The sequence below is a fragment of the Penicillium alfredii genome, assembly GCF_028826965.1.
Source record: "Penicillium alfredii strain IBT 34128 chromosome Unknown utg000007l_segment0_segment0, whole genome shotgun sequence".
In the NCBI taxonomy this organism is placed as follows: domain Eukaryota; kingdom Fungi; phylum Ascomycota; class Eurotiomycetes; order Eurotiales; family Aspergillaceae; genus Penicillium; species Penicillium alfredii.
Genome location: NW_026622704.1, coordinates 1,893,771 through 1,919,396, shown reverse-complemented (window position 1 = coordinate 1,919,396; position 25,626 = coordinate 1,893,771). Strand labels below are relative to the sequence as shown.

The 25,626-nt window shown below is 53.5% G+C and overlaps 11 protein-coding genes across 11 annotated transcripts; 5 read left to right on the top strand and 6 right to left on the bottom strand.

The window, feature by feature from the left end:
- Nucleotides 1–598: 598 nt before the first annotated feature.
- On the top strand, nt 599–2,223 carry NUU61_005366 (acyltransferase family protein; the record flags this gene model as incomplete). Its single annotated transcript, XM_056655948.1, has 2 exons — nt 599–743; nt 842–2,223. 2 exons carry the CDS (start codon nt 599–601, stop codon nt 2,221–2,223), a joined length of 1,527 nt encoding a protein of 508 aa, XP_056511561.1.
- Nucleotides 2,224–2,947: 724 nt separating this feature from the next.
- NUU61_005365 (uncharacterized protein) lies at nt 2,948–4,974 on the bottom strand (the record flags this gene model as incomplete). The annotated part of the gene is made up of 4 exons (XM_056655947.1): nt 2,948–3,366; nt 3,427–3,507; nt 3,576–4,179; nt 4,228–4,974. The coding sequence occupies 4 exons, from the start codon at nt 4,972–4,974 to the stop codon at nt 2,948–2,950; spliced, it is 1,851 nt and encodes a 616-aa protein (XP_056511560.1).
- A 459-nt stretch (nt 4,975–5,433) lies between these two features.
- NUU61_005364 (putative pantetheine-phosphate adenylyltransferase) lies at nt 5,434–6,654 on the top strand (the record flags this gene model as incomplete). The annotated part of the gene is made up of 1 exon (XM_056655946.1): nt 5,434–6,654. One exon carries the CDS (start codon nt 5,434–5,436, stop codon nt 6,652–6,654), a length of 1,221 nt encoding a protein of 406 aa, XP_056511559.1.
- A 634-nt stretch (nt 6,655–7,288) lies between these two features.
- On the top strand, nt 7,289–8,828 carry NUU61_005363 (F-box domain protein; the record flags this gene model as incomplete). Its single annotated transcript, XM_056655945.1, has 2 exons — nt 7,289–7,640; nt 7,702–8,828. The coding sequence occupies 2 exons, from the start codon at nt 7,289–7,291 to the stop codon at nt 8,826–8,828; spliced, it is 1,479 nt and encodes a 492-aa protein (XP_056511558.1).
- A 505-nt stretch (nt 8,829–9,333) lies between these two features.
- NUU61_005362 (histidine phosphatase family protein) lies at nt 9,334–10,911 on the top strand (the record flags this gene model as incomplete). Its single annotated transcript, XM_056655944.1, has 1 exon — nt 9,334–10,911. One exon carries the CDS (start codon nt 9,334–9,336, stop codon nt 10,909–10,911), a length of 1,578 nt encoding a protein of 525 aa, XP_056511557.1.
- A 135-nt stretch (nt 10,912–11,046) lies between these two features.
- Nucleotides 11,047–11,887, bottom strand: NUU61_005361 (uncharacterized protein; the record flags this gene model as incomplete). Its single annotated transcript, XM_056655943.1, has 2 exons — nt 11,047–11,774; nt 11,857–11,887. 2 exons carry the CDS (start codon nt 11,885–11,887, stop codon nt 11,047–11,049), a joined length of 759 nt encoding a protein of 252 aa, XP_056511556.1.
- Nucleotides 11,888–12,925: 1,038 nt separating this feature from the next.
- Nucleotides 12,926–14,374, bottom strand: NUU61_005360 (uncharacterized protein; the record flags this gene model as incomplete). Its single annotated transcript, XM_056655942.1, has 1 exon — nt 12,926–14,374. One exon carries the CDS (start codon nt 14,372–14,374, stop codon nt 12,926–12,928), a length of 1,449 nt encoding a protein of 482 aa, XP_056511555.1.
- A 3,529-nt stretch (nt 14,375–17,903) lies between these two features.
- Nucleotides 17,904–19,133, bottom strand: NUU61_005359 (SMP-30/gluconolactonase/LRE family protein; the record flags this gene model as incomplete). Its single annotated transcript, XM_056655941.1, has 4 exons — nt 17,904–18,492; nt 18,601–18,741; nt 18,835–18,995; nt 19,101–19,133. 4 exons carry the CDS (start codon nt 19,131–19,133, stop codon nt 17,904–17,906), a joined length of 924 nt encoding a protein of 307 aa, XP_056511554.1.
- A 2,022-nt stretch (nt 19,134–21,155) lies between these two features.
- Nucleotides 21,156–22,870, bottom strand: NUU61_005358 (aldehyde dehydrogenase family protein; the record flags this gene model as incomplete). The annotated part of the gene is made up of 3 exons (XM_056655940.1): nt 21,156–22,336; nt 22,395–22,594; nt 22,650–22,870. Coding segments are annotated over 3 exons (1,602 nt in total), but the record flags the coding sequence as incomplete, so codon positions are not given.
- A 361-nt stretch (nt 22,871–23,231) lies between these two features.
- On the top strand, nt 23,232–23,927 carry NUU61_005357 (N-terminal protein methyltransferase; the record flags this gene model as incomplete). Its single annotated transcript, XM_056655939.1, has 1 exon — nt 23,232–23,927. The coding sequence occupies one exon, from the start codon at nt 23,232–23,234 to the stop codon at nt 23,925–23,927; it is 696 nt and encodes a 231-aa protein (XP_056511552.1).
- A 194-nt stretch (nt 23,928–24,121) lies between these two features.
- On the bottom strand, nt 24,122–25,544 carry NUU61_005356 (EVE domain-containing protein; the record flags this gene model as incomplete). The annotated part of the gene is made up of 6 exons (XM_056655938.1): nt 24,122–24,453; nt 24,508–24,678; nt 24,759–24,849; nt 24,909–25,021; nt 25,084–25,285; nt 25,425–25,544. 6 exons carry the CDS (start codon nt 25,542–25,544, stop codon nt 24,122–24,124), a joined length of 1,029 nt encoding a protein of 342 aa, XP_056511551.1.
- Between the last annotated feature and the right edge of the window lie 82 nt (nt 25,545–25,626).

The following is a 25,626-nucleotide window of genomic DNA, read 5'->3' as shown; positions in this document are numbered from 1 at the left end:
TGAAAAACTCTCAGTATTACGTGGCAAGGCTCGCGTGACCTCCTCTAAAGCCTTATAGTATTATAGTTTTCCCGATCGAGCCACTTTTACTGGAGAAAAAATAGATATCAATATCTATTGAACTTGAGTTGACCTACTTATAAGATATATCGGCTTTGTCTATCTTTCTTTTCTATATATATCAAGAAATACGCCAAGAAACCCCAGTACGCCCCAGCAATTCGAACACGGTAGCCCTACCCGCAAAGGGCAAAGGATCTGCGCGTCATCTGAATAAACGTCAGCTTTTTACTTGGGGGCCGCCCCTGTTGCGCGTGGGCCATTTTGGGATATTCTTAATTTCTTTACTTGTTAACTTATTAACTTATTAACTCTTCAACTCTTCAAGAAATTGTCACACACACACACACACACACACACACACTCTCTCTCTCTCTCTCTCTCTCTCTCTCTCTCTCTCTCTCTCTTCTTCCCGACTGAGAGCAACCTGATCTCCCTGTGTCTTCGCCGCCCTGAGAAGTGGTGTTGATGGCTGACTCTCCTTTCACATTGAGCATGTTCACCTGAAGATCTTTTTCCCGTGCACAACGTGAAGGCAATGCCAACCCCTGCCGAGGGCCGCGCCTCTACCTCGGCCGCTGCTATCCCTTTATCCGATCTTGAATCTGGCGCAAGGGGTCCCTACCGCTCGAATGGTTCCTGGAAATCCCCCCTCCGAATCACCGCGTGCATCATGACCTTACGTCCAAGCCCGAGGAGGAGGATTGGATACAATACGTCGAAGTGCAGACATATAAGCTGATTACATGGATCCTACCAAGCTTTGTTCAGCATTGGTTAGGCACCAAGGACCCTGAGCCGGCCAAGCTCCATGCCATCGGAGCGCTCGACGGTCTGCGCGGCTGGGCCTGTATGCTGGTCTTCAACTTCCACTTCCTCTTCACGTATACCTGGACAGTCTCGGCGGGATGGGGATTTACCCACAAGAATGTCTATATCCATCAGCTCCCGATCCTTCACATGCTCATCTCAGGCCACATCATGGTGGCTATTTTCTTCGTCATCTCCGGCTATGTCCTCTCCTATAAGCCACTCAAGACGATGCGCAACCGGTCCTTCGACCAGACATTCACTACATTGGCCTCGGCGACTTTCCGCCGTGCCATGCGCCTCTATATCCCCGCCATCTGTGGACTTGCTTGTGTTTTAGTGGCCGTCCGGTGTGGACTCTATGATCGCACTTATGATATCCTCATGGAGGGCCATACCGTAATCGGGACGAACGAGGAACACCCGCCCGCTATGGAAACTCTCGAGGAGCAATGGTGGGACGTGTATTACACGCTCACAACCCTGGCGGATCCATTCGACTGGAAGACCTTCTATAACAATTACAACCCCCACCTGTGGACGATCCCCGTCGAGTTCCGTAGCTCGATTGTCTTGTTCCTGACGCTCCTCGCCACCTCGCGCCTGATGCCGGCCGCGCGCATGACCCTGGTCGGGTGTCTGATCTGGTTCTGCTCGCGCTACGGCCGCTGGGACATCATCATCTTCCTCAGCGGCATGCTCATGGCCGAGGTAGATCTGATGCTGGGGACGTGGGAGCGCCCCGCCGGCGGTCCGCAAGACCACCCAGAAGAAAAAATGCGCCTTCGTCTTCGCTCCGGCAGCAAGATCGGCCTCCGAATCCCGCGCCGCTTTCTGTGGCTCGCCATCTTCACGATCGGCCTGTATATCGGCTCGTCGCCCAACATCGGTTACAAGTGGACGCCCGGCTACCACTGGCTCTGGCGGCTCACCCCAGTCACCTACGGCGAGCCGCACCGCTTCCCGCAAACTATTGGCGCCCTCATCATCGTCTTCTCCATCAACCACTCCCCCGACCTCCAGAAACTGTTCACCCATCCGCTGTCCCAGTACGTGGGCAAAATCTCCTTCGCCTTCTATGTTGTCCACGGCCCGATCCTGCATTCCTTTGGCTACTCGCTGATGCCTACTGTCTGGAAGTACACCGGCAAGCAAGACGACTTCCACTACTGCCTGGGTTTGTTGATCGGCTGGCTCATCTGCCTGCCTCTCTGTATCTGGGCCGGCGACTTGTTCTGGCGCGTGGTCGATGTCCCCAGTGTGAAATTCACTCGTTGGGTTGAGAACAGCGTCCTTGCCACAGCGGCTCCGGCTTCTGCTACCCCCAGCGGACAAGAACATCGACAATCTTGAATGCGTTCGCTGTGCCCTCCTCCCCGCCTTCTTTTTTTCATGTTGATATTTTCTCGCTGTGCGAGTCTTGGTCTGATTCAATGCTTTCTGGTCTTTTGTTGACAATTCCCCCCTGTTCCCTTGCAATGACGGTTACCTAGATAATGTGTCGGCCCCTCGGTGATAAGACGGCCATATCAATATACAGATCTATCTGCCCTTCAGATTTGAAGGTGTCTCCAAGACCACATTCTCACTCTTTAGTCCAAGCATAGGTTATCTCTAATGCAGGGATACAATTTACGTAGAACAAAGTAAGCAAGCAAGTATAATGCCCTTTGTAAATATCGAGTATTGTTCATTCATTCATTCACTCGTACCAAATCAAGGACGTAGATCGAGATGATCTGGGAGAATTCCCCCAAGAGAAAACAAGAGATCCCCACAAGGACGTCAACTGGCTCTGGGCTCGACCTATGCAAAGATATACCAGACAGGGAAAAGAACCCCCCAGCGGTATAGCAAAGACAAGAATCATGGAAGATATGGAGGGACAAGAGTCGGATGGGTTGTATCCGCGCGAAGCAAAATCGACGGGACAAGGAAAAAAAATCAAAAAGATAACACTGACACAACAAAAGAAAAGGAGATAAGAAAAAAAAAAAGAACCATCTAATGCAGACAGATGACCAGATCCTCAAGAGTTTGTGATCGGTTTTTGTTTAGTTTCTCTCTTTTTACCTTTTCATAACGCAACGCCCCAAATACCCCGTCCACCACAAACTCCAAGCCATTCTCGTGAGTGGCCCGAGTGGTTGGGCCCGCCTTGCGGGGACCAGCTGATGTTGGAAATTTCATAGTCACACTGCCAGGCAGCGGCGGGGCCCCGCTCAGACGTCGTGGATGGGGCGCCAGGGTTGTGGGCCGGCGGGGAGAGGGGTGCGGCATTGTGCTGGTTGATCAGGTCCCACAGGAGAACCAGACAGTCGTCTCCACCAGAGGAAAGAACGCCCCGCCGGTTCGGGGACCACTCTAAGCAGTTGAGAGCGGCAGAGTGACCTTTGAGCTCAAGCAGAGCCTGGCCAGGTTGCCGTACATCGAGGACACGAACAACGTTGGAATCCTGCGAAAAGGTGGCGAGGAGATGAGCATCATGAGGGGATGCTTTGAAAAGAGTAAGCTTATGACCAAGATGCTCCAGAAGTATATCCATTTTGTACATACCGGCAATTCTGAGCAGCGGTGGAGACCAAGGGCCTGACTGCGATGGACCGGAGGGACTAGACTTCCCGGGACTCATCAATTCTGAAATAATAGGTTAGCCGAGAGACAATAGGAAGTAAAACGCTGCGGCAACTAGCAAGAATTCTTACGTTTATCGTTCTTATCTGACGGCTCGTAGATGATCGTGCTATGTTCGAGACTTCGCAGATCAAACATGCGCACACTACCGTCGGCACCACAGCTGACGAAGACATCAACACTATTGGCACAGAATCGAACATCAAACACCTCCTTGTCATGAGCAATTAACTGTGTTTTGGCGGTCAAAGTTGGGATGTCCCAGATAGTGCAGGTGGTGTCGATGCTCGAGGTGATGATGAGACTTGGCGAGATTGTGTTCCAGTCAAGCGAGGTGATCGGGGCGGTGTGCTCTGGGGATTTGGAGTTTGACAGCAACGCCAACGGCGAGAGCTTGGATGGGCCAGCGTCTCGCTGATTTGTGGGTCGTGTGATCGAATTGGAGCCCTGCATTGGCTGGGAATTGGGTAGCGACCATAATCGAAGATGATCCCCGGAGGTAGCAAGAAGATCAGTAGACTGCTTTTGGGACGAGGGGGGCTCCCAAAGGACCCGAGTGACGGGATAGGAGTGAGTTGCCTCGGCAGTTTTGACATAATCCAGCTTGATCTCCCCGGCGGCGGCGTCCTGTGTATCGGGATCCGGTTGAGTCCAGTGCGTATCGACAATTTGGATCTATACAAGATTAGCACTGGTCAATTTTGAGTCACAAATCACACCAACATAGTTATGGTTGTCTTCTAAGTAGCTCCCTAAAGCCAGCTTTCCCCCAAATGAACTTGAGTTTCCCGCAATCGGCCATTTGCACCAATCCACAGCATATATAGGCCATGGTGCCAGGTAGTTGCTGTTTGTTGGGACTTGAGTGTCCCCGTTGTAGGGCAGCGACCCGGGACTCATCAGCGTATCGCCTAACAGGTGGTCACCCGGTGGGCGAATGTCGGCCAGCCCCAGTGGCGAATATTTGGAGCCTTGCGGGGTTTGAGGGGGATATCCTCCACCGGGGGAAGAGGGATATCGGGAGCCATCCGATCCACCATGTTGTTTATAGATCGACTGATCAAACCCCGCGGGGCTTGATCGCGAGTGTCCGTGCAGGTTGACCATGCTAGAGCGCTGGCTGGTATGCTGCGAGGACTGTGGTAGAGTCGGGATTACCGATGGAGCCGTGTTTACCGATACGGCGGGTGGGCGATTGTGATTCCCGGGCGTCAAGGCTCCGGGAAGGGCCCCGCCATTGTTTCCACTGGCGCCGGAGCTTCCATACTGCAGCTGCTGCGAGCTGGTGTGGACATTGATCGAAGGCAGTTGGGTAGCTCCGGCATCTGGCGTTGTCGGGTAGTCATGGGACGAGGGCTGACGTGACAGGTTCGGGTTGTTCAGCCCCGTGGACGGAATGTGCAGTTCTTCTGGTTGACGGCCGAACACGGCTGACCGTCGATTAGAATCGAAGGACGCGGGATTCGACATGATGCTGGCTTGCGGGTGGGCCGACGCTGTCTATGCAGGGTAGAGTGCGATGGGTCGTAATCCGAGGGTGAGCTTCGCTGTCCCTCGTTGGCAAGATTCGAGACCCGGGAAGGGAGGTTGAAGAACGGAACAAGAATTGGCGCAACGAGCTGCGAGGGAGCTCCGACCAAAAAAGGCGTGACAGCCGGGTATCATTCCAGCTTTTCAGGCCACTTGACTCACAATGGCATGCTGGCGCTTTTGTATCGGAGGGTGGGAGCTGTGGAGGAGTCGTCGCTCGTGGGCGAGGCGCAAAGGGCTGAGTCAGCCGGGTACCCTCCCGCCCGCCATTCCATGGATGAAGTCTCCGTTTCTCTTGAACTTCGTGCTTTTTGTTAATCTTCGGCTTAATTGCTTGATTTGCTTGCATCTTCATTGAATCTGTTTTTATGGCCTTGTAGTTGTGTATACTCCCCATTCATGGCATCTAATCGCACCAGTCCGTCCTCGGCTCTTCTCTTACTTCCCCCGCCTCCATCCTTCTCTTTCGGTTCAGTCAAAGATGCCTTTGAGCCATCCGTGTCGGATGCATTGACCAGGCTTTCAGAGCCCCTGGATGGATCCAATCACATTGCCACGTTGGATTTGGCTCTAGCGATTCCTGACTTGCTGTCCCCATCCTGCAGGCCCAGGGCAAGGGTCTTTGCAACGCTTCAGCATTACCTGACCAGCATCTATACCCTCATCGGTGCTGTTTGCGCGGCACGCAATATTGAGCTTGACTCACCTGGAGGCATCGATGCTCGCGTGGTGTTTGTCGATTATACAGCCGCAGATCAGACCGGCTTCGGCAGCTCCCAATTCGGGCCTATTCTGGATTTGCAGTCGCTAGCAACGTCGAAGCGATCATGGGACTACATTTTCCACTTAAACAACACGACCGGCAAAGCCTTGACCAGCACGTTCGTCAGTAGTCTTCCCGCTCAATCTAAAGAACGCATGGCGGCGAGCCTGCAGGCCATCTCCAGCAAACCCGACTGGACGATTCCCCAGCCCCTTTTAGTTCCCGATGAGCAGCAGCCGCTCACACCTCATTACTCGGTGGCCGTAGGAGGCACTTTTGACCACCTTCATGTCGGCCACAAGCTTCTACTCACCGCCACGATGTTGGCGTCGGAGCCACTTGGACAGGCAGACCCAGACTCTGAGAGGCTCCTGACCGTTGGGGTGTCTTGCGATGCGCTGCTGGCGAACAAAAAATATGCCGAGGTCTTGGAAAGCTGGGAAGAGCGTTTCCAGGGCGCTTCGTCTTTCCTCACGGCCATTACGGATTTCTCGCCTGGCCCGAATGCCCCGCGGGTCGAGCGAGTGTCCGTGCCCGGCCCCAACGGGAACTTTGTCCGCGTGCAAGTGCAGCCATCGCTGACGTTCAAGTTTGTGGAGATTTCGGATCCCTTTGGGCCCACGATCACGGAGAAGAGCATCACTGCGCTGGTCGTTTCCAAAGAGACTCACGCCGGAGGGATCGCGGTCAATGGTGAGCGAGCGAAACAAGGATGGAAAGGTCTCGCCATTTTCGAGGTGGACGTACTTCACTCTGGCGACGCTGCGGCGGCCACGGCGACCGACGTGGAGAGCTTCGACTCTAAAATAAGCAGCACAGAGATCAGACGGCGGCGGATGGACCGAGCCAAGGTCTGATACGTAAAATGGACGAACAGTAGATATTTCAAATGCTTACGATTTTGATCCCGGCCAATTTCCCCTCAATCGCAGAGAATCCCCACCACACACGCAAGGTCGTCACTCTGCAGATGTGACGGTCCTGGCGGGGTCTGCATGGACTTCTTGTGTCTCATCCCCCACCGTCCACCGTGCCCTGACTCGCTCTCCGGCCTTGAGATTTCTGCAGGTTCGCGCTGGCTGGCCGCAGATTCAATCAATCATGTGATTGCAATGTGTCGGCATCGCCAATGAGGCGCCTACGATCGTGACACAGAGACCGGCATGTCAGCGCGAAATTGCGCTAAACCGGGGTCTTGATGATCATCCTGGTCGCAGCGAGGGATTGTTAGGGCCAGAGCTCTCGCCATGCGGCCATGGTGAGACAAGTCAAATGTCTGCAGGAGTGAGAGTCGACTAGTCTACTCCATTTCTAGAAGCGCGCCATTTCTTTTTTTAACACGCTTCCCCCCTCTCACGGTCTTTTTTATAACCTCGCCTCCTCTCGGTCAGGAGGACCGGTTCAAGGCCGCTTCCTTCCCAATTCTTCGTGATTCCATGTTGCTGCTACTCGCCCATGCAGCCGACGATTCGGCTGCCTCGAGCGCCGATCATGGACCCGCCGCGTCACATTCATGACCTCGCCGACGAGCTGCTGAGCGAAATCCTGACATTTCTTCTCGCCGACGCAAGAACTACCAATGGCAAAATTTCTGAGAATGGGCACTATCTTGCTGTGGGAACCGACGCTACGGCAATTGGATTCGGAGAAGCGTCTGATTTGGATCGCTTTCGACTCGTCTGCCAACGATTCATGCGGATCGGGACCCCTCGAAAGTTTTCTCGCTTTACCCTTCGATTTTCCGAGGATGGCTTCCAGAGACTGGAGGAATTGCTCGACATGCAACTAGCCTGCTATGTGAGAACTGTGACGTACATGGTGCGACCCTTTTATCAAGGAAGCGGTACCAGCTCTTCATGCCTCGTCTACGGAAAATAAAAGCACGCGACTGACGGCAACTACAGGATGTGCACGAATATTGCGCATGCTTGGCTCGGAAAACCCTACTCTTTCTCAATTACACGCCCGCCGAATCCAAGAACAGAACACCCTTGTCGAAACCGGTTATGATCTATCTCGGCTTCGACTCGCAATCGCAGCTTTTTCGTCTCTCCAAGAAATCAAGCTACTCCGGTTGCAGGATGAGGCCGATGAAAGCCTGATCGACTTCATCCGTGATCATGCTCTTGATGGGCCTATGTGGTTCGACTGGGAATCGGCTTGCTCGCGCGCTGTGACCAACTTGGGTATTGCGCTGTTGGATTCCCAATGTAGCTCTATTCGGTTTATCGGACCACAGATTAGCCCTGAAGCAACTCTCCAGCTGCTTCGTGCTCCGTCAAATACTCTCGCCGCCATGGGTGGGCGACTCACGAGCCTGGATATCAACTTCCATTCAACCACCAACATCACCGCCACCATGGCGGACCTTTCTGGCGTTTTCCACCGTTTCTTCATGGCCGCCAAGAATTTGATAGCCATTCACATCGGATTTCCCAGCAAGATGCCCTTGGACCTCGAACTAGAGAGACTTTTCCACGATGTTCGCTGGAAGACCTTGCGCACGCTCAGCATTCAGGGCTGGCGTCTCGATGCGGATGAAATCATTGCACTTGTACGCCGCCACCGCCGCCAACTACGCGTTTTCCGCCTAGTCGGAGTCTACCTTCGCGCGGGTCGATGGCGCGACGTGCTGTCGGTGTTGCGCGAAGAGATGGAGCAGCTGGAACGTTTGGATCTACGTGAGATTGATTATTCCGCCCACTTTGACACCGTTGTGATCGCCAGCGGCGTTGAGGTCTTCGAAAACCCCCCAACGGGGCCTCTTCCACACCCCCTGACCGTCGCTGCCGGCACTTCGCCGCCGCTTTCACAATCGGCGCCCGCCGTGGGACCAGACGGTACCCCGGCTCTGTTCCGAGGTCGACGCACACCCTTGAAGGGAACGCCAACGCAAAAGTTACGCAGCATGTCACTCGACGATCTGGGTGATAATGGAGCATGTGTTCAAAGCGATCAGGCACGCCTCTGGGAAGCCTGGGTGCTGTCCGGGCCGCAGCGTGACATGCACAATGGCCATACGCCACGGTAGATGAGCAAGAGAAGGTGTTCTCGGAGCTGGAGGCTGTCTGCATTATTACTTATCTCGTTTTGCGCACTTTGAGCCAATTTGCATTGTGTACAGCATCTTAGACTACATGGTGTCCCCTTGTATAGTTGTTTAGTAAAGCCTTCAGGCCTCTTAGCCCACTTTGAGTGTACATCGAGATACCCTTGTAACTGCATTAAATACCACCGGAACCAGGTACCCCAGGTATCCCGTTGGTCACCGCCTCCACGCGTCAGTTGTGGTCGACAGCCAATCAACACGCGGGAAGGGCTCACGGGCTGCTTTGTCAGGTTTTCATGTCCAACAGTTCAAGTCTTGAGGAATGGACTGGAGACTTGCTTTTGATGCCTCTGTTCTTGTTTCTTCTTTTCTCCCTCACCATGTTTCCCCGGTCTGCTGCCAGCAACGAGATTTCCGTCGCATTGGTAACTCTGACATCAGATCTACATAACCGAACTGTGAAGTGAAGAATGAACTCGGCCTGACGATGGGGCGCTATCATGGCCAGCACCAACCAGGAGAGGAGCAAAGATTGCTGGGGAACGGAAATGACCAAAATGCCCAACAATCTCCCCGCAGATGGACGGCGGTGCTTTTGAGTTTGTTGGGTATTCTCGTTCTATCGACTGTGTACCTGATAGGGCACAGACACCAGCCTGCCGTGCTCTTACATTCAGTCGAGTCAGGCGGAACATTAACTTCATTCTCAACCCCTCAAAGAGACTGCAACAGCATCGACAGCGGATACCAGTGCGGCCGGGACATCTCTCGCCACTGGGGCCAGTACTCGCCATACTTCTCCCTTGCGTCCGAATCGAGCATCTCAGATGACGTCCCCGAGAACTGCCGCGTGACCTTCGTTCAAGCACTCTCCCGGCATGGCGCCCGGTACCCAACGGAGACGAAAAGCAAGAGGTATGCTGCTCTTGTGGCGAGTATCCAAGCCAATGCCACCGCCTTCTATGGCAAATATGCATTCCTGCGGTCATACAGGTACACCATGGGCGGGAACGATCTGACCATTTTTGGCCAGCGTCAGATGCTCAACTCGGGCATCAAGTTCTACCGGCGATATGGGGAATTGGCCAACCATACTGTGCCCTTCATCCGTGCCTCTGGGTCAGACCGTGTGGTGGCATCAGGCGAGACGTTCATCGAGGGATTCGAAGAAGCAAAGAGACAAGACAAAGATGCAGATCAACAGCAACCTAACCCAAAGATCGACGTCATCATTACAGAGGGGAGCTCTTCCAACAACAGTTTGAACCACAATAGCTGCCCGCGTTTCGAAGAGGACGAGCTCGGGGACAAGGTTAAGGAAAGTTACACTGCGATCTTTGCACCACCCATCCGCCACCGACTCGAGCGAGATATCCCAGGCGTGCGGCTCTCGGATCAAGACATCGTCAGTTTAATGGATATCTGTCCGTTCGACACGGTGTCCCGCACTCCGGACGGCAGCGAGCAGTCCCCCTTCTGTGATCTGTTCACCGAAGCCGAATGGGCGCAGTACAACTATTTGCAGTCACTGGGAAAGTACTACGGCTACGGCGCGGGCAACATACTTGGACCCGCCCAGGGCATCGGGTTCGTCAACGAGCTGGTCGCCCGTCTCACCCACACCTCAGTCCACGACGACACCAGCACGAACCATACGCTTAACGCCAACGCATCCTTCCCAATTAACCGCACACTCTACGCCGACTTCACCCACGATAATGGCCTGACACCAATATTCTTCGCTCTCGGCTTGTACAACGGCACGGCGCCCCTCTCTCGCACGCACGTCTGCTCTCCCGCCGAGGAAGACGGCTACTCCGCCACCTGGACGGTGCCGTTTGCAGCTCGCGCCTATATTGAAATGATGCAGTGCCGGTCCGAGTCAGGGGCTGCTGATCTAGACCCGGAGCCTTTGGTCCGGGTGCTTGTTAATGACCGCGTGGTCCCACTGCATGGCTGCCCAGCTGACTCGCTCGGTCGTTGCCGTCGGAACGACTTTGTTCACGGACTGAGCTTTGCGCGCTCTGGCGGCAACTGGAGGAGCTGCTATGAAAAGCAGAGCTGAGGTCCTACAGATTTGGGGGTTGCAAACAGCCACATCACCAGCATTGTTGATAGCAAGACAGAAAAAGTATCATAAACTGTTTCATATACCAGGACTATGGCCATCCGATCTTAGAACTTCCACCTCTATCTACCTTTACCAAGGCCAAGTCCCATTAGCATGCACAAACCCCCCAACATCAGCATCCCTCTCCCCGCGCAACACCCGCAAAAGCGCCCTCGCCGAATCCATGGGATCGCCCGCAGTCCCCTGCGCACTAATCTGCTCCTCCGACTCGCCACGCAACCTTGAGCGCACCAAACCAGGACAAAACGCAAAAACCCGCACATTGGAGTCCTCCTCCTTCAACCGCTTATGCATCTGAATAGTCGCCATATCGAGCGCCGCCTTACTCATGCGGTACAGATCCCATGGAACATTATACAACGGACTCTCCGAATCCGCCGCAAGCCCAACAGACCCCAACGCGCTCGACACCTGGATCAGATACGTCGAGCGTGGAGATTTCCGGAGCAGCGGGATGAATGCCTCGGAGGCGAGCACCGCCCCGAACACGTTCGTTTCGAAGATTGCTTGGTACTTGGCGCGCCCCGTGCTGGATTGCGCGGTCGTGCCGGCGTTGCTGATGAAGGCGTCGATGCGGCCGTGTTGGGATTCGACAGTTTCGGTTGCTGTGGCGATGGAGGCGTCGTTTGTGACGTCGAGCTCGAGAACGGAGAGTGTGCTTTGCGGTAATAGGCTCTGCTGGATTTCTTTGAGGGCTTGTTCGCCCTTGCGCACGTCGCGGCAACCCATTATGATGTGGTAGTTTGGGTAAGAAGCGAGGAGTTTTGTGGTGGCGTAGCCGATGCCGGAGTTGGCGCCTTTATTTGGTTATCAAACACTGTATACGCCATGGGCACACACTGGTATATATGTGTCTAGTAGGTGGGTGTGGTGGCTTACCGGTGATCAGGACGATGGTCGAGTCGGTCATCTTGTAGGGATAGTTGTAAATCACACTTGAAGTCGTGCGCGCCAGTCAAGTCTTGCGAGTAAATCGAATACTCGATAGAATTGAGGTATCAAGCCAAGATACCGGGGTGAGTTCTTATATCCATGGCCTGAGATATAATTAACTGTCATGGACCTTCGATATCAAGCCCTCACGGACATAAGCCCTATCCCCGTCTCCACACTCGGACACTCGGACGTATGACGCCAGGACACAGTTTGATGGATTTGAAATCACTTGCAAGTGCTAATGCTAAGCCTCTAGCTCAGCTGAAGGATTGCTAAATACCCGATTGAGCCCCAATAGGTTTGCTATTCCACGTGGAGTGTGGAGTGGATGCATCATGGCTATCTCCGTTTAGCAGTGGGTCGTCAGTCGGAATTTCTTCAGCTTGTCCGGCATCTGATACGGAAAATAGATAATTGGAATCACATTATAATCTCAGTTCTATTCTTCACGTTAAAAAAAAAAAAAAAGGGAAACACCACACAAAACCACAACCCCAGAAACACATTGGTCCGGGCAGGTAGCTTGAGATAACTCAATACATTGCCAATGGAGGTATCACTGCCGCGCAACAGAAAAATGGGGAACTGGACAAGAGGAATATAGCAGAAAGGGGAGAGTGACAAAAAAAGGTATCTAAGTACCTAGGGATGACTTTTGAACAACCCCGATAAACCATGCATCCAGCAAAACAAGAAGCCGATACTAATACACCCGGCCAGAAAGACGAGGCGATGGGAAAATGGTATCGCTAATCGAGCACACACTCACACACTCTTCCTCCAGAAGAACGGTCATGCCAGTGACCGGTTTTTCTAGCGGGGAGGAAGTGGGAATTAAAAAACATAACAACGGGTAAAAAAAAACATGAGGAAAATAAAAGGAAATAATCTTAGAAAGGGGGCACAGGGAAAGGGGGAGGAAAGAAATAGGATAGGGAAGATGGGGAGAGCAGAGAGGCAGAAGAGGGTAAAAAAGGACATAAAAAGTATATATAGTCTGCTCGCTCAGGCACTATGGGCGCGACCAACTCCCTTGAAATGGGGGCAGAGGCCCCCCAGCCACAGGTGACGGTCCCGCGGCAACACCCCGTCCGGCAGGGGGAAGAGGAACCGGGGAATACGAAGCAGGACTACCAGGCCAGCTCCCCTGCGGCCGAGCAGCATCCAGCAATCTAGCCGGGGGCTGCGGCACCGCAGCAGCAGATCGAGCCGGGTCGGCAGCAGAAGACAAGTGCTGTGCACTACCCGCGTCGACGGTGGGAACCATCGCAGGCCGGGGCGAAGCCGGTCTCGGGGGCAGTTGGTTTGGAGACACACTGCGGCCGAGATGATCGCGGAAGAAATCACGCTCGGAGCGATAATGGTCCCTCTGCTGGATGAGAGCGCGGATCTCGTCGCTCTGGCGCCGGACGGTGTCGACATGGCGCTGAATCTCGTCTTGCTGGGCTGTGAGCCGCTGCTCGAGCTGCATTTCGTTGCGCTTGCGGTTCCGGAACCGTCGCGAGGCGTCGCTATTTGCTTTGCGCTTCTCGGCCTGCGTCGAGGATCCAGACTTCAGGTCCAATATGCACGGTATCATCCCTGGCAGAGACGATGCACTCTGTGACGTGCTTGTCGAGGGCTCTTCTTTCACGGCTCGCGGGTCTGCCGTGGCTGAGACTCCTCGGGTCAGGGGGTCTGCTTTCATGTATGGTGGAGCGGCGGTGTAAGGTGTGGCGCTGGGTGGAAGAGAGACGTTGGTAACAGCCGGCGACACCCGTCCAAAATGACTGTAGCTCGACTGCGGCGTGCTGGGACTTGTCTCTTGGGAACTGGGGTTGGTAAGAGGTCCCGGTCCCGTGCTGGTTCGTCGGGAGGGAATGGCCGGTGTCGAGTGCAGCGAGGTCAACACCGGAGGCTGTGTGCCAGGGAGAGAGGCGACGGGCCGCAGTGCCGAATCGAGCGGCAAGGGCGAACTGGAAGCCGGGTGGTGCTGGCTCAGCGGCGGTTCCTGTGGGATCATGGGGGAATGCATCACGCTGGGCGGGCCTGAACTGCGGCCACTGCCGCTCACAAAGCGTGCGGAGGGTGACCCAGGCTGCATCAGAGGCCGCGAATGTGATCTCGGGGACAGCGGCTGCTGCACAAGAGGACGCACAGGACGCAGCGAGGGTGACGAGCCCTGTCGCGGGCGAGGCGAGTCCGCCGGCCCTGGCAAAGTTCGTGGCTCGTGGCTGCCAGCTGCACCCTGCTCTGGCGGGTTCAGAATGGCATGGACCCCCGTGGGCCGCGATTGAGCCGACTCCAATGGCGGCTCCACCGGCCCATAGGGGTGCCAGGACTGCGGTCGAGTGCGGAGGGGTGGCCGGCGGGATGGATGGCGGTTGCCTGCGGGCCCTCGCTCATGGTTAATCAAGCCGCGGCCATCGGCTGGAGACGCATCGTCAGACACGGGACCTGCGCGCAGAGGATCCTGCGACATAAAATCCGAATCGGTCTGAATAGACCGGCGCTTAGGACATGACCGAGTCCCCCGTCTTTCCTGGCGGCCGGGGGTCTCTCGAAAGATGTGAGAGAAAGAGGAAGAAGGTGATGATGATGACGGATATCGCTGATCTGCTGGAAAGGGCAGTTTTGGTGAATGCAGTGAGCCCGAGTAAGGCGCGGTCAACACGCTGATGCCCAGAGTCGCCACGATGACTGGCGGGATAGGTTCCCGGAATTGCAAAGAATCAGAAAAGAAAAGATAGAAAAGGGCTTTCCAATTGAGGCTAATAAAAAAGGAGGTTGGAATGATATCAAGGTCCAAAGTGGGTTAGGGTTTGAAGAAGGATCCAAGTCAAGAGTACAAGAAGAGACCCTAATCAACCCATGTGCACGGAAGCGATCCGAACGTGAACCAAAAGAGAAAGAAAAGAAAAACAAAGTAGGGGAAGGAGTAGAATTAATAATTTAGTTCACCGTAAGAAAGAGAGAGAGATGCAGCGGTGAGAGAGAGAGAGAGAGAGAGAGAGGGGGGCCATGATCCATCACTTCCCTAAGACAAGAAAAGAAAGTTGTCTGACCCAAACTGGCGGGATATTGGGCAGGATCTGGTAGCTCTCTCTGTGTCTATCAGTCTATCTCCTCTCTAGCTCCCGTCGTCTGGGGGCTTTTTTCTGGAAGGGGGCTGAGTTGTGGGCTTCTTAGTTCCACGTTCGTGTGGGATGTGATGGCCCTAATGTCGAAGCTCCACTGCTGACTCGGCATGCTTTGGTTTGGTTTGTTTTTGGTTTGTTTTTCCTTTTTATTTTACTCGAAACTAGATCATTCTCATTTGCGGATGCCATTCTGACGGTGGGATTCATGATCTGGGGCAACCAACCAGCAATGCGTCGGTATGCGAAGCACGAATCACCACAAGAGATGGAGAGAAAAGACCTGCAAGTGCGCCGGCGCCGTCACCATGGACATGGACAGGGACCGGCGGAGCCCATTCCCATTACCATGACCATTCAATCCCCCCTTGTCCCGGATGATCGATGAGGTGGCCAAAAGTAAAAAAACAAGGCCCAGGACCGGTTGCCTTTTCGGCGGGTCAATGTCAGGGGAGTGTGATGGCTATGACAGGCAGACCGGGCTGGCTAGGAAGGGAATCGATGACGCAGGCCGCATTTGCTTTGTCCACGGGGTTTTCGGATCACCGTTAGCAGAGTCAGATCTATACTTGGTGTGGTATAGTCCCGGGGCCATTAATCCCAGTTCTCTCCCCCCTCCCCCTCCCCACCCCTTTTTTTTGGTTTGATGAACGCTGGTCCTGTCAATCTCCGAGGATTTGGTGCTTGGGAAGAGACTAGCTCCACAGGAAAAGGATAATAGTAATCTTAAGTCTTACTAAAAGGAATGACGATCGAGCGATAAGCAACAAAGGAAGAAAAGAAAGCGAAATGAAAAGGGGCAGATCTCCTCAGGAGCCAACTAGTATCTCTAAAGGAGCTTTAGGATGTTGTGCATGCATCACCGGCGTTCCCCGTGACCCAAAAGGAGCGTTGTCGCCGTTGGGGGAAAAAAGGACCATCCACTCGGACCCTGCTTGGCCCGCTATTGGGGACCTAACAGGCCCCTAGCGGGATCCGTGGGGTTCCTTCCGGGGCCATTTATGCGAAAGGGAAAAAGGAGAAATTGCATATTCCATAGTTGATAGTAGATCGAACTTCAGGTCATTCGACAGGGGTATGAGAGAAGCCAAGTTGCAATTCGTGTTACGACAAGACAAAATGAGAAAAAATATAGAAGAAAAAGAAAAAGAAAATGTCTGACAGCTCATCACTATGCACTTACTTGAGTATAGTCTCTCTCTCTCGGGGGCGGGAAGGATTACCGCAAGGACCTCTTGCAGCCTCATCAGATTGCATGAACGAGTCGGATAGCTCGCTTCTCTTTCTCCCCTTTCTCCCCTTTCTCCCTGTCTCTTGTGTATCATGGAAGATCAGATCCCCGGAGACACTCGGGAGAAAGGCTCCGGAAAAATGGGATCAAATCATGCCAATCACTTTAGCGTCGAGGCAGTGCCGCTGCAGCGAAGTGGGTGCCATGAATCCTTCGAGCGTTTTGCACTTGCAGGGAGGGAAAAGCTGAGTCTCCACTTGGTGTCTCTCCTAAGATTTCGGGGATGCTCGAGGATCCACGATCTCCCTGACAGCTTGGAGCTTGAGGGCCGGGTGATAGATCATATGCAAGTGTTTGTTTTGGTCTGTTTTATTATTATTATTATTGTCTTTGTCTTTTTCTTTTCGTCCCTGGAGCTGAGAGCTGACAAAATGTATATATACCCCGGCAACCCCGTCAGATGGCGAATCGCCGTAGTTGACGGGAAACAATTGCAGTCTGATAGATCCACGGCTTGTGACTGGTTCATTCAGTTTATATATAAATATATATTATTATTATTATTATTATTATTATTTTGTATTTTCTCCGCAAGGTCCCCTCCCCTCGTTGAGTGGCTTGCACGCTCAAACCGCCGTTCCCAAAGTACCGGGTCACCTTTGGGTTGATTTCCCCCGAGTAGCCTTGCATTTGATTTGATATTTGCCATGTTTTTTTTTTATTCCGTGATTTATAATTCTCCCCCCCTAAAGCCCTGCGTGTCATGAAGCTCATTTCAAACCCGGTGGGTCTCCGCTCGTCATAGTTCCCAAGTCACCGGGACGTGGGAACAGCCGTACTAAGAGCAACCGCGTAGCTTAGTTCCGAGGATCTGACTTGCACTGGCTTTTCAATAGTGTTGCTGCAGCCCCAAGGGGGTGTGGTGTGGGTTGTGTGACCTATTTCCCCTTGGTTTTATTCTATTTTTTTTTTCTTATATTTGCTTTTTGATTCTCTTCCCCCCCCTTTTCTTGCAGATCAGCCTCACCGCATGCACCCAATTCACTCGTGTCCGCCCCAAGCGCCACCTGCATCGCCCTGCACGGCAGATCCGCCAACAGAGTGGCAGTGCTTTTTCATTGTACATATACACAGACATATACATACATAGATGCCTGGCCTCGAACCGAGATCGGGTCAATTGGCAAGTCGACTACGATGATCAAAAAAATCAAAAATTATGGTCAACATGACAAAAGTCCAGTCCAGAGAATTCTGATTCGATGTGTAAATTCATATTCCAGCCCCGTCCCTTGCGACCTGCAGTCTGAACCATGCGGTCGGTGACAGCGGTACAGCATCCGTTGGATCGACGACCCATATATATGTAAATCCGAAGAATCATCGGCCGCAGCCGATAATCGACGAATCGGGTAGTTGGGGATGACGGCTTTTGTGACCGACTAGCCAACGAAATTGGGGAGATGCAAAGAAATCATGGAATGCACAGTAGATCTTTGGCTAGTTACATGGCTAGCTACATATGAATAATATACTCAGTTTCCCTGTAGTGTTATGGACTGCACGGGGTTACCTGGGTAGAATCAACCAAGACAACAAGCTATGATTCCCCTTGTTGTCTTGCCAGGATTCAGCACAACAGATTACTCTGGGAGGCGAAACTCGTTCTTGGGCTGCCCCCGGACCCCAACGTCGATCCTGTACACCCGGCCCCCATAGCGCACCGATTGCGGAAAGCTCTCATCATTCCGATCGTCCTTGGCCGTGGTGATGAAGAGCTCGGTACCCACAAACGTAGGACAGGTGACGTTGCGCGTGGGCAAGTTCACCTGGCCGATAACCCGGCCGGCGGGCGAGATACGCACGACTCTCCCGCCACCATAGATGGCGCTCCAGATGCAGCCTTCGACATCGATGGCAAAACCATCCGGCTCGAGGGGCTCGCCCAGGTCAAAGTGCACGCGGCGGTTGGCAATAGCGCCGGTGGCGGCGTCGAAATCAAAGGCGAAGATCTTGCCCGTTGGCGAGTCGGTCAGGTACATGGTGTCGTCGGCGAGGTTCCAGCCGATCCCGTTGGGGATCGTCAGTGGTGCCAGCATGCGGTGCACGCTCAGATCCGGGTCCAGTCTGAACAGCACTCCGTCGGGCTGCGGGGCTTGGATCTTGGGGTCGTTCATGGCGCCGGCCCAAAAGCGGCCGTGGCTATCGACGGCCCCGTCGTTGAAACGCATTCTATTATGAACCCATAACATCTTCTGGTGAGTTTGATTGTTGTTTTTTTTTTTTTTTTTTTGTAGAAGGATCCAGGATTCGTTCCAGGATCATGCCGTCTGATCTTACCTCTCCGCTTTCCCCGGTCCCTCTTCGCCCCAAACCTCGTGGATATAGCTGAGCGTCCCGGTGGATCGGTTCAGCCGAGCGAATCCATACTTGGCCCCTGCGATCAGCTGATCGTACGACCCGCTCGCGTTGGCGGTCACGCTAAAATCCGCCGACCGCAATAATTCATGTCAGTTGCTGTTTTTTTTTCTCTTTTTTAATTCAATTCCCCAGGATAATGGTTCATATACCCACCCAACAGATGTAGTCGTGTCAATAGCTTTCAACGACGATGGCCCCTTGGCCAGATTGAGCCGATAGAGCTTCTGATCCCAGATGTCGACGAAGCGAAACTCGCCGTTGGCCACATCGTGATAGGGGCCCTCGAGCAGGGTTCCGGCAATGTCGATGTAGGGCTGTGATTGGTTTTTAGCTTTTAGTGTTTCCTTTTGATGAATTATTGATTTATCTGACCGACATATAGGATAAGGGGGGATCTGCCGGGGATATGCAATACGTACCTCCCTAACCGTCCAGCTCTGGATTTCAGACATGCTGCCGATCGGACTCCCGAGACCAGGGACACCGCTCTTTTGGATGATTTACGAAAAAAACCCCGAGTCGTATGCTGTCGGCGAGAACCCCTGTTCACCGAATGGAGTGTGAGACAACGAATCTCTTCAAGAAGTTAAGGCATGGCAGCGCTGATCGCGGAATCACGCCGAGCCCGGGAGCCTTTATTACATACAGTTGTAGGCAACCTTGAAAACTCTGGGCTTTTGCTTTTGGACTTGAACGCTGAAGAGAGTGTGGATCGCGATGGAACCAACAGCTGTAGTCGGCCGAATGTCGGGAGAGTAAGTGAAGGTGAGAGAGAGACAGCGTTGAAAATGCCAAGCCCCTCTGACTTGCTTCATCTCCTCCTCCCCCCCACACTCTTACTCTCCCAGTGGAGTGGGATCATCCGCGAACCCGTACAAGAGCCGATGTACATGGATATCTGGTTCAATAAGTAACTCTTGACCTATTGCTTTTGAAGAGATCAAGATATCACATAGGCATCTCCAAGAATCTACTGTCTACTGGGATATTTTACATCTGGTCGCATACTGGAAAAATCTCGGGTTAATCGCGCGCACTATTGGATATCTTGCAGAGACACCAAATTTGGGGCCCATCTCTCTCTTCTGTGTATTATAATTGTTCTTGTTATCTCTACTGTATTACCATTCCATTTTCTGTGGCATGACTTACTCTAGTCACATCGCCATCTCTATTTCTATAATGTATCCAGGCAAGACTCGAGGGAGATGGCCAAATCGCCTAGGTCAAGGATCTATAAAAACGATGGGCATTCCACATGACCGTCTCTGCATGCATCTGCAAGAGATGGCATGAAATAGCATGCGCTGGGCTCTTAGATCCCTCTCTCCCTCTCTCCTCTGTTTTCCGGGAAAGCGTTCTCGCCTGATTCGACATTGGGCATGAATATGATTTTTTTTTTGGTTTTTTTTTTGGTTTATTTATTTTATTTATTTTTTGGTCGACAAGTGAAATGTGCCAGTTGGCCATGCAAGAGCGCGAGATGGGCCTGTATATCTGTATCACCTTGGCGAGTTGAATAGGCCTTCGGCTATAAGGACAATATTTTACGAGAGTATGGAGTCAGTTATTGGATATAGATCCACGATCCACTCAAATGAGTATGACTCGAAGGATCTCTGATGTGCCTATGTGCCTGCCTACTACAGTAGGTAGTAAATCATTCATATATTCCTTTTCTCTTTTCTGTTCTAGTAATTATCATCGGCATGCCTCGCAACCTAAACTTCCGGTTCAAGAAATTCTCTATGTAAGTCATTCGCTCTTTCATATGCACCAATAACCTCACGTCGAAACCGAGTAAGGCTTGCATGCAGCAACGCACAGTGGCTATGGTTGCGGGGGAGGAGGGTCGCCGAGTAGAGTTGGGCATCAACCGGACCATACATACATACACCCACCCACTCAACTCATACGCACGCACGTACACACCGCAGGTATGCAATGCAAGTAGGGTAGATCTCCGAGCAGCTGGACCAGGACCTAGACCAAGAATCACATTCGACCTCGGTGCACTCAAAAAAAAAAAACAAAACAAAACAAAACATGCAAGTGCAACATCCCCGACATGTGCCTTTTGTCCTTCAACTTGCAGCTTCGGTCGATGATTTGCTGGGTGATCGACATCCCTCTTCAGTCCCCCGTCTTACTGCAGTAGCTACATGCCTGGGTCCCCACAAGATTGACACTCGGTTAGGGGAGGCCCCGTTTTTCCATTTTTCCATTCTTGCGACGGTGGATGTGTAGGCTGTCTGTTGTTTAGCGCAGAAGTATAGTCCATGGATGTCGCTGGGGATCCCAAAAGGGAACCGGAGGCAATGCTCTACAGGAAACAATCTCAAGGAGAGTCAGGGTCGGAGACTAGAGTTAACAGGAATGGCAAATAGTATGAGATGGACAGACGCTCATAGATCATTGAAATCAATCATACTCTTTTCTGTTACATCAATAATCTTTCAAGATACACGCACAGTCTACAGCTTCGTGCCCATGTTGACATGTACCGCCTTGGTCTGCGAGTACGCCTCGAGACCCGCCTCGCCGAGCTCGCGCCCGATCCCGCTCTGCTTGACACCACCAAACGGCACGCGGAAGTCGCTGTCGTTGCTGCTGTTGATCCAGACCATGCCGGCCTCAATATCCGAGGCGACACGGTGCGCGCGCTCGATGTCGCGCGTGAAGACGGCCGCGCCCAGACCGTATGTAGTGTCATTGGCGCGGGTGACGGCCTCATCCTCGGTAGTGAAGCTGGCAATTACGACGAAGGGACCAAACACTTCCTCGCGGTAGATGCGCATCGAGTCCTTGACGTGGGTGAAGATGGTTGGGGCGATGAAGAAGCCGCGGCCGTCGGCGACGTTCTTGAACGGCTCGCCGCCTGCCACAAGCGTAGCGCCTTCAGACTTGCCGCTCTCGATGTATGACAGTACCCGCTCGTACTGCGCCTTGGTAACCTGCGGTCCCTGGAAGGTGTCGTCGGCGAACGGGTCGCCAACTTTGCTGGTGCTGGCGACGGCTTCTTTGAAGAGGGTGACGAACTTGTCGTACACAGTGTCGTGGACGAGGATCCGTGATGTCGCCGTGCACACCTGGCCCTGGTTGTACATAATCCCGATGTGCGCCCACTTGGCGGCCTGCTCGAGATCCGCGTCGTTGAACACCAGCAGTGGTGATTTACCGCCCGTTTCGAGCGTGATGTTCTTGAGAGAGCCTGCCGCCATCTTCATGATCTCGCGTCCCGTAAGGGTTGAGCCAGTGAAGGCCACCTTGTCGACGCCAGGATGGTTCACCAGGGCAGAACCAGCCACACGGCCATGGCCGTTGAGGATGTTAATCACACCCGGCGGGAAACCAGCTTCCTTGATCAGATTCGCCAGATACAAAATACTGAGTGGAGTTTGCTCGGCCGGCTTCAGGACGATCGTATTGCCGCATGCAAGGGCCGGCCCCAGCTTCCATGCCGCCATAGCCAGCGGGAAATTCCAGGGAATGATCTGGCCAACCACGCCAATCGGCTGGCGCAGCGTGTAGGCAAACTTGGCTGGTGTGGTGCCAATAGTCTGGCCTGTCACTTTGTCCGCCCACCCGGCATAGTACCGAATGGAAGAGATGACCTCGCCCAGATCGTCGTTCAAGGAGACGGAATACGGCTTGCCTGCACGAATCCATTAATCAACCGCGTCTCCATTTCCCCGGAGAGCGCAACTACTGACCATTATCCCAGGTCTCGATTGTGGCCAGCGTCTCCCGGTGTTGATCAATCAGGTCGGCCAGCTTGAACATCAAGTTGCCGCGGTCCGTGCCGGGCAGGAGTTTCCAGGACGGGTCTCGAAGAGCTTTGCGCGCGGACTGCACCGCGAAATCGATATCCTCTTCACCAGCCGCGTACACCGAGGTGATTTCCTCCTCATTCCTAGCCGTTAATCAGCACATTGACAGATATGTATGACTGGCTCAGCGATACCTACGAGGGATTGATGGTGGCAAACTTCTCGCCCGACTTGGAGGGGACAAATTCGTTGTTGATAAAAAGGCCAATGGGCTGTGAATAAGCATGCCCGTTCGGGGCTGTCAATTGTTGCGCGACGTTCGACATGATGTAGGTGTTGTGGAAGTGTCGACGTGGAGTACTTGAAATGAAACGCGCCGTCAATGTCGAGGGGAGGTTCGTAAACAGACAGCGCAGGGGCCTAATAGATGCACCAGCACAGATGAACATAGAGAAAAGAAAAGAAAAACGGGAGAAAAGAAAAGAGAAGAGAGGGGCATATAATAGGAAGAGGTGACGTTCCCCAGCGATAACGATAAAGTTGCTCCACCCGTCGGATACACTTACTCTTCGCAGCCATCGCATCCGCCAAAAAATCTCGCCATTCTGCTGTTTTGCTTCCTGGTTGGTTATATCATCCGCTCGGCGTTGGGACCCTCTTCTCCTCACGCTTCTCCCTGCCCCTCTCTACCTTGTCTTTCCCCGCCGATCCAATCCACCCGAGGTCCCTGACTTAACGCATCGCGGGGCACACACAGATACATACCACCAGTACGGCACCATGGCCGACGCGCCCGACTCCCACATCGACCATGCCGCCTCAATCAACTACTGGAATTCAATAGCGCCCAACGTCGATGGCATGCTCGGCGGCTTCCCCCAAATCTCGCGCATCGACCTACGGGGCTCCGCCAGCTTCCTCGCCAAGGTGCGGCGGCTGGTCCCCGCGATCCCCGCATCGGGCCCGCTAAAGCTCGGTGTCGACTGCGGTGCGGGCATTGGGCGCGTCACAGCAGGGTTCCTGAGCCAGGCGTGCGAGACGGTCGACGTGGTGGAGCCCGTGGACAACTTCGCGCGCGTGGTGCGCGACGGCGAGCTGAAGCAGGCGGGCAACGTTGGCGATGTCTATGTCACCGGGTTAGAGGCCTGGACTCCGTCTAAGCAATACGACTTGGTTTGGAACCAGTGGTGCGTTGGCCACTTGACGGATGCGCAGCTCGTTGAATACCTTGTTCGCTGTCGTGATGCGCTGTCGCCTGCTGGGGTGATTGTTGTCAAGGAGAATATGTCGACGGATCCTGATGGCGAGGACGTCTACGACGAGTTGGATAGCAGTGTCACTCGCACTGACGACAAATTCCGGGAGCTGTTCAAGACCGCTGGGCTGAACCTCATCAAGACCGAGGAGCAGTCTGGGTTCCCGGCCAGCTTGAAACTCTTCCCTGTTCGGTTCTATGCCCTGCGTCCTGCTTCTTGAAAAGAAAAATATTCCCCGTGATTTAATGTTCAAAAATGTTCTTTGATTAGAGAAAAAGACACAACTGCAGATACCCATGTTCCATCCGACGCCATCAATCGAAAATATTTTGGGTTTTTGTTTTCTCTTGGAATGTTATAAAAGACGAATCCCGCTTGTTGATCGCATATTGTCCAATTTCCTTCTCCGGTCGCCTACTCCTCCTCGCTCTCGATGCTGGGGGAGGTTGAATCCGCTTTGGTAGCCTGGCCGGCTAGCGATTGAGACACCTCTTGTGGGTCCTCGCCCGCCAACCCCAGGATGAAGCGCCATTGCGCCGGGGTTACGGAGGACACGCTGAGCCGCGTTTGCTTGAGCGTTTGGAGATTCTCGAGTGGCTGGCCCGGGTGGGCGTGAGACTTGAGGTCATTCAGCGTGACTTGATTCTTGAGCTTGCGGCGGTGTTCGACATGCACCACCACCCACTTGGGGTCATCGCGGTCGGCCTTGGAGTCATAGTATGGGTGCGCGGGGTCAAAAGCGGATTCTGCAACAGCCTGTCAGATATATGATCCAGGGGTATGTTGTGAGAATAACCCACCATCAACGGAATGCTCCTGAACAATCTCCATGATTCCAACTACACCGGGAACCTTGCAATTGGAGTGATAGAAGAACGCGTGGTCTCCTTTCTTCATATCGCGCATGAGGTTTCGTGCTGGCAAATTGTGAGCCGAGTCATATTGAAACCATTGGATGTTCACATGAGCATCTTACCAATAGGGTTGCGAACTCCTAGATCAAAAGTCAGCAATCAATCCTTGGTCTGTTTGCGAGGCCGAGCACACATACCATCCCAGGGCTCTGGTGTTTTAGCAGCAGCCAGATCGTCAATGGAAAACTTCACATCAACTCCCTTTTCCAAGCGAGACTCGGGCTCAGCCTTCATGAGCCAGTAAGAACGAGCTGCATCCTCGGGGGCACTTCCAACCCAGCAGACACAAAGGGCGACTCAGTGTATTGAGCAGTGCCATTGGGCGGCGGGTTTTTGCGCGGCCTCCCACGGCCATCCTTCTTCTTGGGCTTGGGGATAGGAGCGGCAGGAGTAGCGGAACCTATAAGAAAGATATTCCCGATGATAAGTATCATGGTACCCCTGAATAGCCAGATAGCGTACCTGGCTCCTTGCGAGGACGTCCGCGGCCTTTCTTAGGCCCAGGCGAGGGCGTCGTACCAGTCTGTGTCTCCGAGACGACCTTGCGAGGGCGGCCGCGTCCTCGCTTCGGTCCATCAGAGGCGGGTTTGGGTGTCGAGCCGTCGGGATACTTGCGCGGACGGCCGCGCTTTCTCTTCTCGCCTGTCTGCGGGGTTGCGGCGACCTGTGTAGCCAGTATCAGTTTTCTTGCCTTTGGCCTTTGGTTTTCGTCTGTACTCGGGGACAATCAACAAGAATTGATGACCCGCTGAGTTCCTGCCGGCCCAAATGACTCGGGGGGCGCGCGCGTAGACAATGCTTACCTGGGATGCGCCTTCACCGGACCCCGGACTGCTCGATGAGATGTTGTGCGGCTGTTTTGCTGGAGTAAGGTCACTGGGGTTGACGACTGCCGCGTCCTCGGATTTGCGCTTGGGCGGCATTTTGTCCGATCGGATTATGGGTCGCACGGATGGATAAACGGCAAAAGGTGGGCAAGGGAAGAAATGGGAAGAGAGAGATGGG